This window comes from Teleopsis dalmanni, chromosome 1 (genome assembly GCF_002237135.1).
Source record: "Teleopsis dalmanni isolate 2A chromosome 1, ASM223713v2, whole genome shotgun sequence".
Classification (NCBI taxonomy): Eukaryota; Metazoa; Arthropoda; class Insecta; order Diptera; family Diopsidae; genus Teleopsis; species Teleopsis dalmanni.
The window spans coordinates 167,205,744-167,225,126 of record NC_051846.1 but is presented as its reverse complement, the minus strand read 5'-3'; the positions used below and the strand labels follow the sequence as shown (position 1 = coordinate 167,225,126).

Sequence of the window (19,383 nt, the reverse complement as noted above, 5' to 3'; positions counted from 1 at the left end):
CTTGCTAAGCAATCTACAACTATTTACGGGTACAAATTTGATGTAGTTATAGACTTTACATCAGTGGCGTAACTACATTCTTTAGGCTCATAAGCAAATTCTAACTAAGGGCCTCGTACTAACATCTTTTTATACCCTTTACACGAAAAAGTGTAAAAAGAGTATATTAGACTTGTCAAGACTTTCATAACGCATTAAAGAAAACGTCGAAAATACCATAAACTATATATCAATATATGCATATATATACTTTTTCAGTTCAAACTACTCCTTCAGCTTTTGAACTCTCCGAATGAAACTTTACACACATACTTTTCGGGAGCGGACGCTGTTCACCATTTGATTTGATTGAAATTGACCTACTAATTCTTATAGATGTATGTATTTTTATTTTCCCTGATAAATTTTCCAATACCGAAATCCAGAACATCATTGATTTGTTTGATTAGAAAATAACCAGCACGGCTTACAATATACTGATTCCAATAACTTTAAATAGACTTTGGTTAAGTCATGGCACTGTTCCATATTTTGTTTTTAAATTAATAGTGTGAGTATTATGAAGCATTCAAACTATTATTTTCTTGATTAGGATCCTTCGAAAATGGCCCTTGTAATCTCTCGTGGTCGGACGAATCAGTCTGTTCAGAAGTATGTTTCAGTATTTGCACAATGTGTCAATTCATTTTGTGTATCAAAATTAGCAAAGACATCATTTAAATCCTTTACTTCTTCATTTTTGTTTTCATTTATTTTTAGAAAATTGTCTAGTTTTGGTAATTTCTTTAATGTTTCTTCTCGTTAGCTTTGCTCTTTTTTTTTTCTTGGCTCCACAAAGAAATTTTAAAAATTTTCTTGAAATTACATTGCAACCGTGTTCAAAAACCAAAATTTATATTATTCCAACAAAAAATGTTTCGTCCCACTTTTGAGAATTTATTAAAAATAAATATAATGAATACATAAATTTATAATGGGGTCCCCTAAATTCGAGGGCCCGAAAGCGTTGCTTCCAGTCGCTTCCCTGTAGTGACGCCACTGCTTTACATATCTAGGATCCAAACTCACAACTATCAGAAAATACAGATTTGATTTGGTTAATGACTTTACATAGTTAAGATCAAAAATAGGACACCTCACAACTATCAAACAATACAGTTTTGATGTGGTTAAAGAAATCACATTCCTAGGATCATACATTAGGTGTAGTAAAAAGAAATTTATTATTTTTCAAATAGTTTTAGCTTTAGTTATCTGTACTCCGCGTTGTGTAAATCCAATTGGATGTCGCTAGTTGGTGTTGGTGTTGGTGACTGGTGATGAAAGTTGGATGGATCACTTACGACAATCAAGTCAAGAGAAAAGGGTCGTGGTCGAATTGCGGTGAAGCTGCTAAAACGGTGGCCAAGCTAGGATTGATTATCAGGAAGGTTCTTTACCATTCTAACTATGGTAAATAAGTCTTCAATTTCATGCAAAAATTGTGGATTTCTTTTTACTTCTTGATTCTTCTTCTTCTTGAGTTACGCACTTTTACTCTATAATGGCTGGGGGCTTTTCTCTACCCCACACTAGGCTTTAACTAGGCTAAAAAAAAAAATCATATCATTTATTTGTCTTTTAGTTGATGATGGACCTTAAATCAGCATATCTTCCTGAGAGTCCAGAAGTGGACTTGAGGATTGTTAGGGTGGGGTTAATTACCGTATCAACTTTAGTGAATTATTTTAGAGCTCTGTCTCTGATATATTTTTTCACTGAGTCAATCCTAAGATCTCTATGTATGTCTGTTGATCTAATATACCATGAAATCTTAAACAGTTTTCTTAAAGCCAGGTTTTGAGCACATCCGTACAGTAGTGCTGGTCTAATTACTTGCGTATAAAGTAACTTTCTGTTTTTAAAGTTGAAGTGATAATTATTAAATAGCGGCTTTAATAAATGTAGATTCTTAGAGCAGCTATTCCGTTTGTATTTCAAATGTTTAAGCCAATTCAACCGTTTGTCAAAAGTGACCCCCAGATATTTTATGTTATCCTCCCACTGTATCTCCGTGTCGCAAACACTCACTCTTGGAGGATGCTGTCTTCTTTTTCGAGTTATAAATATAGCCTTGGTTTTGTCATTATTAATTTTAATCTTCCATTTTCGGAAGTATTCCACCATAAGGTCTATATTTCCCTGTAAAGTGTTGCTTACATTTATGGCATCCCGATCCGAGTAGATCAAACACGTGTCGTCTGCGTAAAGCGTCATTGACGTGGGACTTGAGGTAGGTATGTCTGCCGTATATACATTAAACAATGTGGGAGACAAAGGCGACCCTTGAGGTACACCTGCTACTATTGATCGGGCGGACGAAAGAGTGCTGTTAATTTTAGTATGGAAGGACCTTTCTTGCAGGAAGCTACCAATGATGTTAGTCAAACCACTAGGGATCCCAAAACGGGCCAATTTCACTATTAGACCATCATGCCAAACCTTGTCATAAGCTTTGGCTATGTCAAATATAATCATCCCGGTTGACTCCCGTTTACTTAGAGTGGTTTTAAGCCTGTTTTAAGCCTAGTCAGGATTACTCGTTCTGCCAATTTCCCCATAGTTGGGAGCAGACTGATAGGACGCCAGTTCTGCGGAAATGAAGGATTCTTATCCGGTTTAGGAAACACTATGACTGAGGCAATCTTCCACCCCTTTGGAAATTCGCCAAGCCTAAGCATGCAATTGATGATGTTAACGATGCATTGGATTGCGTCTTCTGGAAGATTACGTAGGCATTTGTTACTGATATTATTATATCCGGGTGCCGATCTGGCCTTTAAACTAGAAATAATACAGTTAATCTCATCTCTGGAACACTGTGAGATGCTTTCATCTGACATCAGGTTCCTAAGATTAGCAGCCTCTTCAGCAATATTTGCTTCTTCCAGAGAATTACAGTCACTATCAGTATTGGGCTGAAATTGCAGCTCCAAAGAATCTGCAAAGGCCTCAGCTTTGGCTATGTCTAAGAAAGCCATGCCGGTAGCACGGTTTATAATAACAAGTTGTGTTATTATAAAACACGACAGTAAAATGGATAGAAAGCTAATCTTTTTATAAGCTAAAGCCTATTACGCTATAAGCACCTTACAAGTCAAAAACTGGATAGAGAAACAAAAGTTCAAATAAAGAAAGTTAGAGTTAAAATAAAGAAAGGTATACAAAAATGGTGACAATTTTTCGTATCGAATATTTTTGTAGTATTTCGAAAATGTACTACTACTATACATATATAATACTGCTATTATAAAGATCCAAGATTTGGCTCTATACTGTCTTTTATCAAAGAAATCGGAGTTGGACAAGCACTCTTATCCGACTAAAGGGCACAATAGATCTTTTAGGTCGCAGTGCATGATCCCTTCTTTTCAATAATAACATAATACCTTAACAAATATTAAATTTTATTAAAAAAAATAATTTTCTTAACTAACTACTAAAGTACCAGTATAGTTTCATTAAATAAAATATATGTATAAATGAGACATTTTTTTTGAAAAAGTTGACAGTAAAACTGAACTGTCCTTCTTCCTCAGATTTGCCAAATCATTTGTCTTCATTTTGATAATAACTTCAAATATCTTTTTAAGAGTGTGCTAATATCTTCTTGCATAACTTTTGTATCTCACAAAAGTTAAATAGAAGTTTATTTTACTTTCCTTATCATTTTTGATTCCAGAATTGCATTGTTTTCACCTGAAAATCATTTTGCTCTCTTAAGCAGTTAACTTTGATTGTAATAAAAATGTAATTTCTCTGTAGTTGACAGTTTTTAAATTAATTTATCTCAATGTCAGATAAAAACTTTAAGAAAATTTAAAGAAATTTTGACTTCTAAGGAAATCTGAAGAATTGCAAATGATTTTCTCTTGCACTACTCAGCTGAAGTATTTCTGTGTCATTGTGTGTATCTGTGCTGAGTTTGAACTTTAGTATTTAGTATGGAGAATGGCTGCTAAGTTTTCTTATTTTACATAAAAGAATTTACATAGTTAACATTGAGTTTGGAACATTTTGTGAAGGCATAACCAACTAAATAAGCTTTTTGGACACTAAAAATTTGTTACTTTTAAACTTTAATGTCAGACTTTGCGCAAAGTAGAGCAAGGAATGTAAGCACAAGGATTATGCTGAAAATGTAATAATTGTGTAAAAATTAAAATTAATATGAAAGAATGCTTTTTGTAAGGTTAAAAATTATTAAATTTAAAACTTCTAAAATTGTAATTTTAAAGTATATTTGAAGAAAAATGTCTCTTCTTTATAAAACTTTTTGAAATAAACATAACTTCAATGTTATACCTTATAATTTATAAGTTTTATATACTTTTTCATCTTTTCTTTATAATTTAATATCTATTTTATGTTATGTTTTATGTTATTATGATTTGGTACACAGATGGATCAAAGATTGATGAAGGCACTGGTGCTGGTGTATATAGACCCAACACTAGAATTTCGGAAGCAATGGGCACATGGCCGAGTGTCTTCCAAGCTGAAATCCACGCAATCAACTTATGCGTAAGATCCAATTTAATCAAAAAATCTTCTGGCTCGAGAATTGTTATTTACTCTGACAGATAGGCTGCTTTTAAAGCTCTTTCTTCTTGGACTTTCAAATCAAAACAGGTCCTAGAGTGTTATAAGCTCCTACAATAACTTGCAGCTTGGAATATGGTAAGCTTTTACGTGTTCCGGGCCACAGGGGTGTTTTGGGAAATGAAAAAGCTGATGAGCTAGTCAGAACTGCATCAAAAACTGCTTTTATAGGCCCAGAACCCTTTTGTGGAATAAACTAGGCCCAGTACAAAACAGATTATTAAGGAAAGGGAAAATCATATGCGGCTGGAGTACTGGGAAAACTTTCCAGGTCTCAGACAGAGCAAAGCACTGATAACACCGTACTCCTACAAAGACATTCTTAACTTCTCAAAATGTAATTTAAGGTTGATAACGGGTTTCAGTACAGGTCATTATGGTCTGAAATATCACCTTCATAAACTAAAATTATCTGCTAACTCGGAATGCAGATTATGCTTCGAAGATGAGGAAACGACCAAACACATTCTTTGTGACTGTCCAGCTTTAATAACGCACAGAAGAAACCTGTTTCATATGGAATTTCTGTCACCAGAGCAGATTAAGAGCTCTTCTCTAGATTCAGTTCTAGATTTTGTTCACAAAACTTTAAAGAGCTTTGTGTAATCAGTAGTGAAATTGGTTCAATAGGACTTTTCTAACCGCAGTACCGGCTGATGGGCAATTTTCACGTCGATACTTTAATGTTATGTTAAGAGAAATTCAAAGCAAGAAATACGTGTTTTTATTAAAATGTTTCTTGGTTCTTGGTTTATCATGTAATAAAGTAACTAGGTAATATTAGATAGTATGTTAAAATGATCACCAGCGAAGTATGAAATTTACAATGGAGATACTAAATCTTGTTTTCTGATAATATCCTAAATCACTTATTTTGACTACTCATCATCATTTTGATATCACAGTCCAGAAACCACCATTGTCTCCTCTCGGATTCGTGGCAATAGATTTTATAACTGATAAGAGGTCGCCAGCCTCAGACCAGGATTTCTGACCTCATTTTTTCTGTTCCCTTCCTTTCCACTGACATTTCACTGTTAGGGTTAGCAGCACCACCACTTGTAGGCGAAATGAGGAGATTGGAAGTGATAGGTAAGAGGCGTCATTTCAAAAGATCAGCCGTTAAATTGCACATCGCTTCTTGTTATTATATTTTGACTACTACCCTCTGTATTAAGAGGCATAAAAGATCAACATGGCTCCGTTTCGCTGGAAGTCAGTATCCAGTATATATTTTTCTTACCTCTGTATTTTATTTGTTGTAAAGTGAGATCTACACTTCTTCTTTTTCTTAGGATCCGTTTCCCCTAGTGGGACATAGGGCCGCAACGATTCTCTTAAACCGCACTCTGCTAGGTTCTTCTCTGTATATATCGTTCCATATGTAGTGCGCTTCTGTCACTTCTCTTTCAATTGTTCTTCTCCAAGTTAAAGTCGGTACACCAGGGCATCTGCTGCCTTGTAGGTTTCATATCAAAGCATTACGTGAAATGTAATTATTTGGTGTTCTATTTCCTATCCATTCCATTTTCGCATTTTTATTTATAGTTGTATCTTCCTTTCTATCTGTTTTAAGTATTTCCATGTTTCGCAGCCATAATAAAGGACTGCTTTTCCTCAAAAATAACATTCAAAAATACGTTTTAAAAAATCCATCAAAGAGTACTCAGCGGGTCTGTCTAAGGAATAAAGCTCAAGAACTCTATCTGATAGCACATATGACTACTGTATATAGATATAGATTTACATGTAGATTTAACTATTCACGATATTACTAAAGAACAAAACGTATATGTGTGGCTTATAAAAAAGAATAGAAAATATACGGGGTTATATACCACACTAAAGTAAAGTGACTGATACTCGGATTTTGTGCTTCTAACCGACACTAACTGAACGGAAGACGCTCCGTCTTTTGATTTGAGGCAAGTATGTCAGCTGTTTAGGTTATATTATCACAACAAATGGGAAAAAAATCACTAAGCTCTTCCTAGTCCAGATTAAAATCGGACAGTCAGAAAAAATGCGAGCCAGGCAGTCAGAAAGAATTTCAGAATTGAGTAGGGATTCCATGCGCTTTTAAACAAAGCGGACATTTTGTTCTTTCAGACTCATTTTGTTGAGAAGAGGTTAATATCATAGAATTGAACTAGCAATATTAATATGGGAAATATAGAATAATAGACATTTGCACAAAATAGTAGTTTTCAAACCATATTCGTCAATTCGATAGTTGGCAAGTTTTTCCGTATAATTCGAGGAACATCCGCACTACTGAGTTAATAAATATTAAGTTTCTAAGGCACAATATTCAACAAAGGGTATATACAATAGTATAATACTAATTGTTTTTCCATAACGTTATTAAAATATTCGAAATTTCGTATATAATAACGACCACTGAAAGATATGAGTATAACAAAGATACTTGTTATTATTTTGTTCATTATCTGATTGTCATAAACCAGGTATATTTAAATCTGTCTTAGAATAAACAATATCCAAAAAATAGGCATTAATACAGCAATTTAGAACTACAACATGCTTTATAACTTTAAAAGTTCAGCATTAATTGAGTCTTTTCTGTTCAATACACAAATTTTTTGTATAATATATATTCTAAGAAAAAGAGAGCTATATTTTTCCTAAATAGATGCTTTAGTAAATAGAAAATAATATAATGTAAAGATTGGTAAATAACATAAAAGCAAATTGGTGTTCACAATCGTTCATTTAAAATAAAACTTACCTTGGCTGTATCCGCATCCGGACATATAACATGATGATATGTTATATTAATATAATCTGTATTCGAGCATATCGTTAGAGATCTTTTGTCTAAGGCCACTAAATCAGTACCATTCTTTTTCGTGACCTTATCGAGTATTTTGGGATCCTGTAATTAATAGGAAATGTGATATAAAAACTAAATATTATATAATTTAATAATAGTAAAATAAATTAACTTAATTTTAGTTCAACAGAGATAGAGAGAGAGGTTTTTGCTTTTATTACTCTACTCTACTCTACTCTAGAAGCCATTAAGACAAGAAAGGAAGAAAACAAAAAAGATAGGAAAAAGCAAACAAGCTATAAATGCATTAAAAATAATTTGTACGTAAACGCTTCCTGATTTTTAGTATTTATTTAGAATAACTATCAAACTAAGTAAGAATTTTAAAACAAATTCATTAACTCAACTCTATAATGCATTTTTATTTTTATGTATTTTAATTCATTTAAATTACACCACACGTGTTTAAGTTAAGATTAAATTTCTAAAAAGTATAATATGGCCTAAAATTAATCCAAGTAATTTTGTGCTACATTAGCTTCCGTGCTTGCATGGAACTCGCTTTAATAAAAAGTTTTATAACTGACTATAAGATATGGCACAAGCCCATATCTACACTTTTTTTGTACCCGAAGAGACGCGAGTTGATGACGGTCATATAAGATAATTCATATAAGATATATAGAGGTCATGGTTTAAAATTTCCTTGCTAAAAATGTATGAATGCGTGTGGGACTGGCATAATAGTATGTTTTTGGGGTCTAGTGAGTAAAAGCTGTATTATTAAGATAAAAAGCAAAAAAAAATCTATAGAAATCGTATAAATTATATACATAATGACAATTTAAGAATCTTAATTTTTAAGTTGACTCTACTTATTGTACATCAGAGCAATTCCGTTTGAGAAAAAAAAAAACATGAATTTATTAGAATATATCATTTTCTACTTATACAAATTTAAACACTTATTCGAAACACATAAGTACAATGCAAAGAGTATTGACTTTAAACGGAAACACGTTCAGGCAAATTATAATTATATTAAAATTTATTTCAAACCAAACACTGCGCACTTGTGAATATTTATTCAGAATAACAATTAAACTAAGTGAGAATTTTAAATTCAAGTAATTAAATATCAATTTTATAACGCAAGCTAAAATAAAACGTAAATCCTTGATTTTTGAAATTCTAGTTAAAAATATTTAATTTTATTTTGATTTTATAATTTCAAAAGTGTAAAAAAATTATTTTAGTTTCAACTGAGATCTAGTTTAACACAGTTTTTATTATCTGGTTTTAAACTCAACTCTTTTTGTCTTTGATAGATCTGTTGGTCGACAAAACAAAAAAAAATAGTAACAGTGGGGTATATCTTTCCAGTATTTACTTTAGCTGTACTTCAGTAAAAAAAAGTGCTTTCTGGCGAAAAAAAATTCACAAAACAAAAAAAAATAGTAACAGTGGAGTATATCTTTCCAGTAGTTACTTTAGCTGTACTTCAGTAAAACAAAGTACCTTCTGCCGAAAAACAAATCTCCTGAGTCACTGTTAAAAATTATAAGTTTAAAGTTGTGAAAGACTTTGTTTATTTGGGAACCATCGTAAATACCAAAAAGTAAGTCAGTTTAGAGATGTAACGAAGAATCACTCTTGCTAACAGAGATTAATTCGATTTAAGCAGGCAATTGAGAAATAAAGCCTTCTCTCAACAAACAAAAATCACGCTCTAAAAGTATCTAGTATCTTATCATGCCTGTCCTGCTGTATAGTGCAGAAGCTTGGACAATTATCAACAGTGATGAGAAGCCGTTAGAAGCATTTGAGAGAAAAATTCTTTGAAAGATCTATGGTCCCTTATGCGTTGGTAACGAGTATTGAATTAGATGGAACAATGAGCTGTATGAGCTATATCGCGACATTGACATAGTTAAGCGCATAAAAATTCAACGGCTCGCTGGCTTGTTTATGTCGTGCGAATTGAAAAAAGTGATCGGACTAGAAAGATACTTGATTTGGTATCCGCAGTTGGAAAACGCGGTAGAGGATGTCCACATTTTCGGTGGAATAACCAGATGACCGGTGGGTGCACTCGGTACTACCAACTAGCGACAATAAGCTACTGATCGAGCTGGCTGGCGGAGATTACTCGGGCGACTCACGTCTGTAATGACCAATTAAGTAAGTAAGTACGTATGTACTTCAGCTGTTTGTACTCGTTTGAACTATACTTGAGATATAGTAAGTCTAGTTTCTTCGTAGAATTTTAACATTATGTCTTTTGGTATATAATGTAACTCTGCCACTCACCTCTACGATGACTGTTTTTCAAAGACGAAGGAGCCAGCTTTCAAAGTTAAAGTACTTTGAAACTAAATAATATTGTGTTGAGGCTATGAAGAAGACAGCTTTCAAAGTTAAAGTACTTTCACACTATATATTATTATATTGAGGCTAGTTAAGTCAGTGCACTTGAACACTTTTACTCTCTATTAACTGTGAGGTTTCTTCATAACCTCTCTCTTATCTTATCTCTCTCTCTCTATATCATTTTTAGATTAAATATTTCTTAAATTAAGTTTTTAGTTACATTATTTTATATTTAAATTAACAAATTAAATTATTACTAATAATTACAAATATTTTTAATAATAACTGTTTATAATCACATTATTTCAATATAATCGAATATATTAAATATGTAATAAAATAATTATATTAATAATCGTATTTAAATGGATTTAACATGTTTTTATCACGGAAACTATTAAATTTTTATCTAAAATATTCAATCAATATATTTTGTATTTGTTTAATTTTTAAATTGTGAACAAACGCGTATGTTTGGACAAAAAGTTGGAAATATTTTGTCTTTTCGCCTCTTCAACATGAATACTAATTGCAGTTTTTGCATTTTTTGCATTCCTATAGATTTTCAGTTTTCAGTTTTAGTTTTTAGTTTTTATTTTTCAGTTTTTAATACTTTTCACTCTCCAGTGTAGTGGCATCGGAATACAAATTTATATGCGAAAGTTAAAAAAGTTAAAGTTATTGGATTAATGCGCTCAAAGTTTTCCGAAAAACATTTTCCAGTGCGAAATGCAAATTGAAAGGAAAAAAATGAACTAAAAACTTTTCTGCTTCCTGGCAAAACTGCTGCTTCATGTTGAAATTAAAGGATATAAAAAGTGGAGTTAAAATCCAAGTGGAATTTTTTAATCGGCAAAATATGATAAATATTTTGCATATCGGAAAAAGTTAATGCAATTTATAGCGAGAAGTGGAATAACATCGATACAGGAAAACTTTTAATCAGTTTAATAATTTGTTCCGATTTCCTTTGAAAGGCAATTAATACTTTTATCATGAAACAATTGTGAAAGTTTAGTGTCTAATTGAGTTCCTACTCAAGAAAGGGAAAGTTTTTAACATTTTAATTATTAATAAATTCAGAAAAATTCTAGATGATATTTGAAATAAAATTTTTGCTTTAAATTATTTATAAATTGTAAAATTTTGCGCTAAGAAATTTTTTATTATATTGATTAGATAAAATTTTTACGATAATAAAAAAATTAATAATAATAATAATTATAATTGATAATATAACTAATAATAATAAAAATAATAATTATTTCTAATACTCGTAATTAGTTGTGAAAATATAATAGTTTTAATATAATAGTTTTTAAGTATTTGGCACTTTTACTCTTTGATAGCTGGGAGGTTCCTGAATAGTCCCACCCATCTCACTGACTTATTTGTGTATTCCTCATAAGCTTCGTGATTATTCAATGGCTCATCTAAGATCTGCGTACCGCCTCGTGCGGTTAGTGATTACTCTGAGATTAGATAGTGCATAAGTAGAGCAGCCTGTCGGTTTTCGCATATAGCTTCAGAGCTCTGTCCCTTATGTATTTTTTGACCGGATCTATTCTAAGGTCACTTAGCATTACATTCGTGTGGATGTACCATGACACTTTGAAGAGTCTGCGGAGAGCCTGACTTTGTGCAACTTGTAGCTTCTGGATAGTAGAGTCGGCAGCTTTGCTATATGCGACACACCCATAAAGTAGTGCTGGTCTAATTATCTGGCTGTAGATCAGCTTTCTATTTTTCGCGCTAAGGTTGTTGTATTTGAAAAGTGGTTGTAAGCATTGAAGTGTTTTTGCACAATTACTTCATTTGACTTGCATGTGCTCATGGGCGTACACAGGTAGGAGCGTTTGTCTTTTTTTGTAAACAAAATCTAATTTTCAAGTTTTCAGTGAACTACGGGTGAAATATACTAGCTAATATAAGCCAAAAAGAAAAAGAAAAAAGTACTGAAGAGGGTAAGGCATCCCTTTAAAATATATAATAATGTCATATCAGTATATCAGCGTCCCCATTATTTCGACCCTTTATTATATGTGCAAGATAAAAATGTTTACCATTGCCATTCTAATATTCATTTTGTTTTCTTTTACTTAAATTAATTAACTATTAGTATTTATAATATTTATATTTCATATTATACATAACATAACAAAAAATATAAAAGACTTTTTCCATATGTTTCTTTAATTCTTTTATATTTTATATATTTCTCTAATATTTTTTATCTATATTTTTTTTATAAAGTATTCTAAAATAATATTTACCATTATTTAAACAATTTTCCCTTTTTGTGACAGTTTTGTTTTGTGATCTACTTTTTTATAATTAATGAACCAACATTATCTGTTGACTCGGGGGGATATTCGATTTCATGAATACATTTACGGACAAACTCAGAACAAACTTTTTCTCGATTCTCGCTAACTGCTAATATCTCTTCGTGATTAATAGTGTCTTCTAGGTCATATTCTAGAATAGATTCAGTAGTTATTATACTAAAAGCTAACACCCGCATCTTACAGTGTCGAGCTACTAAAATTTCGTGCACCATAGACATACCGACAGCATCAATTTCAAATAATCGCATCATTTGTTGTTCTGCAATGGTTTCACAGCTCGGACCGCCAACACAAGCATAAATACCGACATGAAAAAACTTATTAATTTTCATTTCATCTGCTACCCTTACCGCAATCTCGCGCAGCTCCTTATCGTATGTATTTGCCATGGGCGGAAAACGTGGACCGAAGTCAGTAAAGTTAGCACCGTTTAGTGGACTCTTGCCACAAAGACCCGGAAAATTGATATGATCGCGTAATAACATAATATCACCGATGTTATATTTCTCATTGACACCACCAGATGCATTTGTTATAATTAATATTTCAATACCAACCAATTTCATTACTCGTATAGGAAACGTGCATATTGGTAGCGAATATCCTTCAAAATGATGAAAGCATCCCTTCATTGCCAACAGAGGAATATTTTCAATATAACCGAAAACTAAACGTCCAGCATGACCATCTACAGTCGATATAGGAAAATGTGGGATTCTTCTGTATTGGAAAGATTCTGCATCTGTAAACTCTTCCGCTAAGTTACTAAGACCACTGCCACAAACTATACCGATTCTAGGACGTATATCAGTGCGGGCCAATAAATAAGCAGCTGCTTCCTTCATTTGATTGTATTTTTCATTGCTACAAATAAGTTTTTAACAAAAGAAAAAGGAAACTTTGATATATCTAAGTACTTTGCGCAAGCAAGAGAAGCCATTTTTCCACGGTTTTCAGAAATCGATGCGGAAGGATTTACAGAGTTTGACTATTTTATGGTGGTTGAAATTTAGTTTTTTTTTCGTTACATGAGTTGTACTAAAATTTTAAAAGTTTGAAAATAACAATTTTTTTATTCTTGAATTAGTTAAATTGAAATTTAATTCCATGAAATGGTTTCAAAACTAATTTGTTTATTCTTTTTGAAAAATCCAAAATTTTATATATATTAGACTCGCACGTATAGATTATTTATATCTATATGGTATAAGGAATTTATTTACATTCGACTATTATGTAGATCGATTTTTTTTTGTCATAGGAGCTTCGAACACTTTAATGGTTAAGATAAAAATGGAATATCCTTAAATTCCTCATTGCTCATTGCATTACTGTGCAAGATAGTCAGAGGTTTAAAAACCATATTGAACCTTTGGAAAAGCTTAAAATGCTTTTTAGTGAGAGATGCTGAAGTTCATTAAGATCCTCAAAAAAAGAAGGTACTAAAATAGTAAATTACTTTTGTGCATTCACGAGGTAGATGTAAGGGACTTCTATAGTTTTTTTCACAACTGCAAGAGCAATGATTAAACACAAGATTCAATCTTCTAACATGTTTCCCTAATCAGCTGCGAGTCGTCACATAAATCTAGCACATAGCCCGCGGGCTGTGCTTTGAACAGCCCTGGTATAGAATATATAATTCCTATTGCACATATTATACCATAGCTTTTCTATGGTTAGAAATTATATAACTTTGAACACTTATTAAGATAGAAGTGGAGTTACCACATCAAAAATTTTTTATTGAGGGTTTGGCTTTTTTAAGCACTGCAACCATTTTCTTTATAACTGAAGAATCTATAGAAAGAAATTACTTAAGCCATATTTACTGCATTAAAAAGTTTACATCAAATACTTGTTACAGGTTCTTTTTCAAGCACTTCATAGTCTTTTTTCTCATTCCCCGGTATTATTTTATGCCATTAACCATTTTACGGAGGTTGCCTCTGGGTATGTTCGCCATTTTTCTTGCTTGTCATTTGAAGTAAAAAATTTCATATTTTCATCTTTATTTTTGCAATTATTAATAACGCAAAAAATAAGTTGAAATATTTTTTTTTCTCTTCTATATAATTTTATTATATTTAAAATAAATCCATCAAATATTTTTTACCTACACAAAAACAAAAAAAACCGAGAAAAATCTTTGACAACGCAAACATTTTCAAAATTTATTACAAAGTAAAATGTCATTAATTTCCATTAACTATTTTTGAAGTACGCGGTACGCAGTACGCAGTACAACGCACTGTTCTAAAATGAACTTAAGCGTAAGTAAAGTACATTAAAATGGGAACAGCTAGCATTTTTTTTTTTTTTTGGTAGGATAAAAAGGTACAAAAAGCCGCAATAAAAGTGAAAAAAAACAAGTATAAGAAAAAATAATGGGAATTATGTTTGTAACAAGCTTGATTTTATTTACTGTGCTCATGTTTGACACCTCAACGCATGAATTAACAACAACAATATCACAAGCAAAAGAATAATACAAAGAAAACAAACAAAATACACAAATAAAATTAACCCACACCCGCCATTTTAAACAATAACAAATTTTAAGCATAAATATTGTGTATTGTATTTATGTGTGTAAGTGTGTTAGTGTGTTAGTGTATTTGTGTATGAAAGAGGACATGAATGAATAAAAGATGAACAGAAAACAATATACGAGCGACCACTTGTGCGCTTAAGCACCTACCAACAAAAACCATGCCGTACCGCCAACTACGGCAAAGCGATGTGGACAGTTTTAAGCAGTGGAGCGAGCGTGGTTAACCATATTTTTGCGGTTAGTGTGGTTGGGCGTCATTTCGCAATTAAAAGTGGATCGACGCAACAAAAGTTTTAAGATAAACAAAATGAAAATTTTGTACAACTTCATTTTGGCAGAAAGGCACGACTTTAATTCTTATTAAAAAAAAAATTAAACGAAATTAAAAAAAAATATTACAAAATAATTTCTTTTAATTTAGTTCAAAAGTTGTGGGAAGTTTCTTCTTCAATTTTAATTTATTTACCTTTTCGGACTTTGTGAAAAGTAAGAAACAAATTTAATATTAAGTAAATCATCGTCCCAAAACCAGAAATTGAAAAACAACAATGTGCCTAACGATTTATGGCGGTAACAGTTTCTTCAAATAGCATAGCATATTCGTCGAACAACAGAATATGTACTTATAAATATTTAAGTTAACTTTCACCAAAAAAATTATAATTTTCTTCATTTAATAACTGAACTAATCTCACACTCTTCTATTCTTTTCCTATGATATGCATAAATAGAGCGATTCCGATATCCTATATAATTTTCTTTATCAAAGAACTGTACTCCTTTTCCACCCTTCGATTTATTGCCTATTAAACATACATTACCGGCACGTTGCGGACTTCTCAGATTATTTTCTTTATTAAAGAAATGAACTTCTTTCCCACCCCTCGATTTATATAAACGGCACCTTTCCATTAGTCATAAGAGCAATCAAATCCTACTAGTCATCATCCAAAAATGTTCTAGAATGTAAGGAAACTATAGCCAGAATAGCCTGCAACCGCAGACTTTGTATGTACTGAATTCCTGGTTATAAAGGCATAGAGCGAAATGAGACACTTGACGCTATTGCTAACAATGGCGCAAAACTTTCAGAGGAACAAACGAGCAAAGTACTCAGACCTGAAAAACAAATACATAAACTTCTGGACGAGCACATGACAAGGAGAGCAAAGATAAGGTGGCGGAACTTAACCACGTGCGGAATAGCTAGAATCATGTGTAGACACATATACGAAGAAAAGTACACCAAGGATGTTATATCGTCTAACCGAAGGAACTGCAGAACATTAATTGGTGTGTTGACAGGTCATTGTCGTTTAGATGCGACCATCACATGCCCGAAAACTAAACCTTACTCACAGCGATGCTTGTAGGAAATGCAACGAGCTGGATGCAAAGAAACTCTGGAGCATCTACTGTGTAATTGCTCGGCTCTCTCGAAAACTGGACAAAAATACTTGGGGGCTGTCAGTTTTACAGGACTGAAGCACATACCTGAGATTTCTGTTGGAATCCTAATAAAATTTGCTAACGAAACGCGGTATCGCAATGGACCTTAAGCGTCTATGCGGGACCTTTTTGGTCTGCCAGCATAATCTAATCTAATCTTTCCGACTTCTCAAATTATTTTCTATTTAAGAACTAAAATCTTTCTCCACCTGTCATATTATATTTTCCTTGCGGAGATTCCCAGTCGTAAGAGGCGACTAAAATCCCCCAGGACCAGTCTGGCACTTATGTAGGAAGTACAAATGGTAATGAGTGAACACGGCACTCTCGACATCTGACCAAAGATGATCCGATCTGGAAGAATGATTTGAGAATTGTCATTCATTCGCCGTGGAGTACGTTTCATACCGTCGGTTATTTGGAGTCAGTTTTTTCATTCAGCTTTATGGCCATTCCAATTAATGGCAATTTAAACATAGAAGCCGCTAACAACTAATAGACTCTTTACACAGAGTCTTAAATCTCTAATATTTTATTGAATAACACCCATCTATACTGAGTATTTGTTATAGTTAGTAGCAGCGAAAAAAAATTATCTTAAGAAAATACAATAACGCTTATAAACCTTATATTTCGGATATCAAACGAAAATTTAATGATAAAAAATACAAGCCTCGTAAATATTCCAGAGAGGACTTTAATGAAAATCAAACCAGTGAAAAAAAGACTTGAATGCTTGAAGACCATCATCATCATCTTCGGTATAATGACCGTTGTCCTATCTTAGTATTTTTCAACAAATATCTCTAATTACCGAAGTCATCCAACACCTATCAGTTCTATCAATCATATCCAAATATACAGTACATACAATTAATCTTAATTTTAGGCAACATATTAGTTTTAGTATGCTTAGTATCAGATATGACTTATAAGAAAAGAAAACAATGTCTACGAGACGGGGATATCTGTATTATATATTGCCTTCGAAAATTGCGGAATTTTCATCACTATTAGATTGAAGTGAGCAAATATTATGCAAGGTATACTGGGTATGTAAGACTACTATTAATAAGAAGATATTAGTTTTATGCATAATATTTTATAAAGAAAGAGAAACAGTAGTAAAGCGTTGTTCTAGCGTTAAACAATTTATAATGGATTGCCAAACTTTACTGAACAGAAATGTCAAAACAGTTTGACATTCTCAGTTGTCAAACTATAGTTATCAATATCAATAGTTCTCGTGTATCTTAAAAACACGATATACTTATACAATATCTTAAACAAAATTCTGGATCCTGATCTAAAACCTTCATTCGATATGCTTTAAGATCACTGCATTCAACCAGAAGGTATCTACTTTGAATAAAATAATTCCATTTTGCCAAACAAAAAAATATTAAAAAATTTAATGCTTAATTTTAAAATCATAATCCATGGAGAATTTACTCTGCCAACATACAGAGTGCTAATTTTTTTTTGTATTTATGCAAATGAAACTTACCTTTGGCACTCCTCCAGCTCTTATGTCGCTCACTTGACATAATTCTATAACATCACCTTCCTGCAAAAATTGAATAATTAAAAAATTAAATATTTTTAAATAAATGATATTAATGCACGTTATTAAAACGTTAATAAAATGATTAATTAAATGAATAAAAAAAACTGCAGCTGTGAATTTGCTATTGAGAGTGTGCAATTTACATGTAATTAGTATGCAAATTGTTCACATTGAAAAAATAAAATGCAATTAAATATGTGCAGTATTTTAATTAAGGATTTTATGCATTAAATTTTTTACTTTAAGTATTAAATATTAAATATCTTACCCTGCCATCGCTTTTCCAATATAAAAAGAATCCATACTCATCCACTTTAAATAGTGCATCCTTTTCAAAATCGTTTTCTTTTGTTTCCTTTTCATTCTCGAACCAACGATCGAAGACGCAACCTGTTGTTAGTTCCGGTGGTACCGGTATTATCCAATCGAATTCATACTTTTTTGTCATTTTAATTAATTTAACTTAATTAAAATAAATTTAAACACCTACACCACTATATTATTTAACTAGATATATATATTTACAGCAGGATACAGGATTCCAGATCCTGTTCACAAAATACTTATATTAGTTTTTGAATTTAACATAATTTTTGTTTATTTTATTATTATTTTTTATATATTTTATTTCAAAAATATATTTTATTGTTTGGTGTTTATATGTTTATAAATTTTTAAGGCTACTGAAACATTGGAATGACTGCGATTGAAAACTGCAAAAAAGAGAAAGAAAAAAAAATACAAAATTAATAATCTGTCATCGTAATCTTTAGTTATATATTAATTATAATTATATATTTATTTATATAAAAATTTTATAAGTAATATAATTGTCCAATAAAATAAAAAGTTAGTCACAATTAAAAATTAGAGTCACTCTTTAATAAAACTTAATGCAACCATATTTGGGTTGGATTAAATAGTACCCATATGCAGTACCATGTACGTATCTTTATTCAATTCTTTAAATCAAGTTGAGTAGTTACTCAACTAAACCCATATAGAGTTCAATGTAATTTTTTTAAGTTGCATAATAGTGTGATCAGAAAAAAAAACAATAACGTACTAAATTTCATCAATTGACGTACTAGTCAAAATGCATGTCATAGGCTTACTAATGCCGTTTTTGATTGGCAAATCTCAAGCGAAATGTATAACATAAGAGATTAATTTATAGCACTCTAGATATTTTACCAGAGTAGCAAGATTACCCTGAAATTAACAGTTGTTTTATATAATTTGACAAATATAGTGTGATTTCAATATATGTATATATGAAAAATGTGAATATCTACACACACACCTACAAAAATGTAAGATTATTCTAAAAATGTTCCAAGAGGCAACAAAATTTAACAGATCGAAAGTATTGTAGGACGTTGGGACAGTACACCGTCCATTAAGTGGCCCCACTGAAGTGAAGGATTAACCGAAGTAGACCAGAAAACATTGGGTCCTTTCTATTTCTTCGATTCTCGGATATCATTATTGAGCTAAAACCAAAATGGTTTCCGTTCGCATAACTACATCTCTTGTTAGTGCAAGCAGCTCATTTAACTTGAAGATGACTGCCAAGTCATCAACAACTCAATGGTGTCCCAGTAGTAATTTTTCTGTTGCCAATGCTGACATTGACACAATATATGCACTTCTGTCACCT

At 31.8% G+C, this 19,383-nt stretch overlaps 2 protein-coding genes across 5 annotated transcripts in view; both read right to left on the bottom strand.

The window, feature by feature from the left end:
• Positions 1 to 18,297, bottom strand: part of LOC119669992 (1-phosphatidylinositol 4,5-bisphosphate phosphodiesterase) — a 41,462-nt gene extending 23,165 nt beyond the window's left edge. For both annotated transcript variants that reach the window (XM_038080068.1, XM_038080067.1), the window contains exons 1-3: positions 17,992 to 18,297; positions 17,664 to 17,723; positions 7,391 to 7,537 (exon numbers count right to left, since the gene is read on the bottom strand). In XM_038080068.1, coding sequence (XP_037935996.1) covers positions 7,391 to 7,537; positions 17,664 to 17,723; positions 17,992 to 18,171 — 387 coding nt within the window. In that variant the 5' untranslated portion in view covers positions 18,172 to 18,297. The remainder of the gene's footprint in view (positions 1 to 7,390; positions 7,538 to 17,663; positions 17,724 to 17,991) is intronic.
• On the bottom strand, positions 12,031 to 13,206 carry LOC119669995 (purine nucleoside phosphorylase-like). Of its 3 annotated transcripts, none has more exons than XM_038080072.1 (3): positions 13,071 to 13,206; positions 12,374 to 13,017; positions 12,031 to 12,283 (listed from the first exon to the last, which is right to left on the bottom strand). In XM_038080072.1, exons 1-3 carry the CDS (start codon positions 13,091 to 13,093, stop codon positions 12,126 to 12,128), a joined length of 825 nt encoding a protein of 274 aa, XP_037936000.1. In that variant the 5' UTR covers positions 13,094 to 13,206; the 3' UTR covers positions 12,031 to 12,125. The 3 variants fall into 3 exon arrangements, with proteins under 3 accessions (XP_037936000.1, XP_037935999.1, XP_037936001.1); XM_038080073.1 differs by having other exon boundaries at positions 12,192 to 12,283; positions 12,335 to 13,017; XM_038080071.1 differs by having other exon boundaries at positions 12,033 to 13,017.
• Positions 18,298 to 19,383: the final 1,086 nt, after the last annotated feature.

Bases quoted from the DNA above. Each gene is read 5' to 3' on its own strand.
- LOC119669995 (XM_038080071.1), bottom strand. From the start codon at position 13,093: ATGGCTTCTCTTGCTTGCGCAAA. The intron at 13,018-13,070 runs GTACTTAGATAT...ACTTATTTGTAG, and splicing joins GCTTCTCTTGCTTGCGCAAA to CAATGAAAAATACAATCAAA.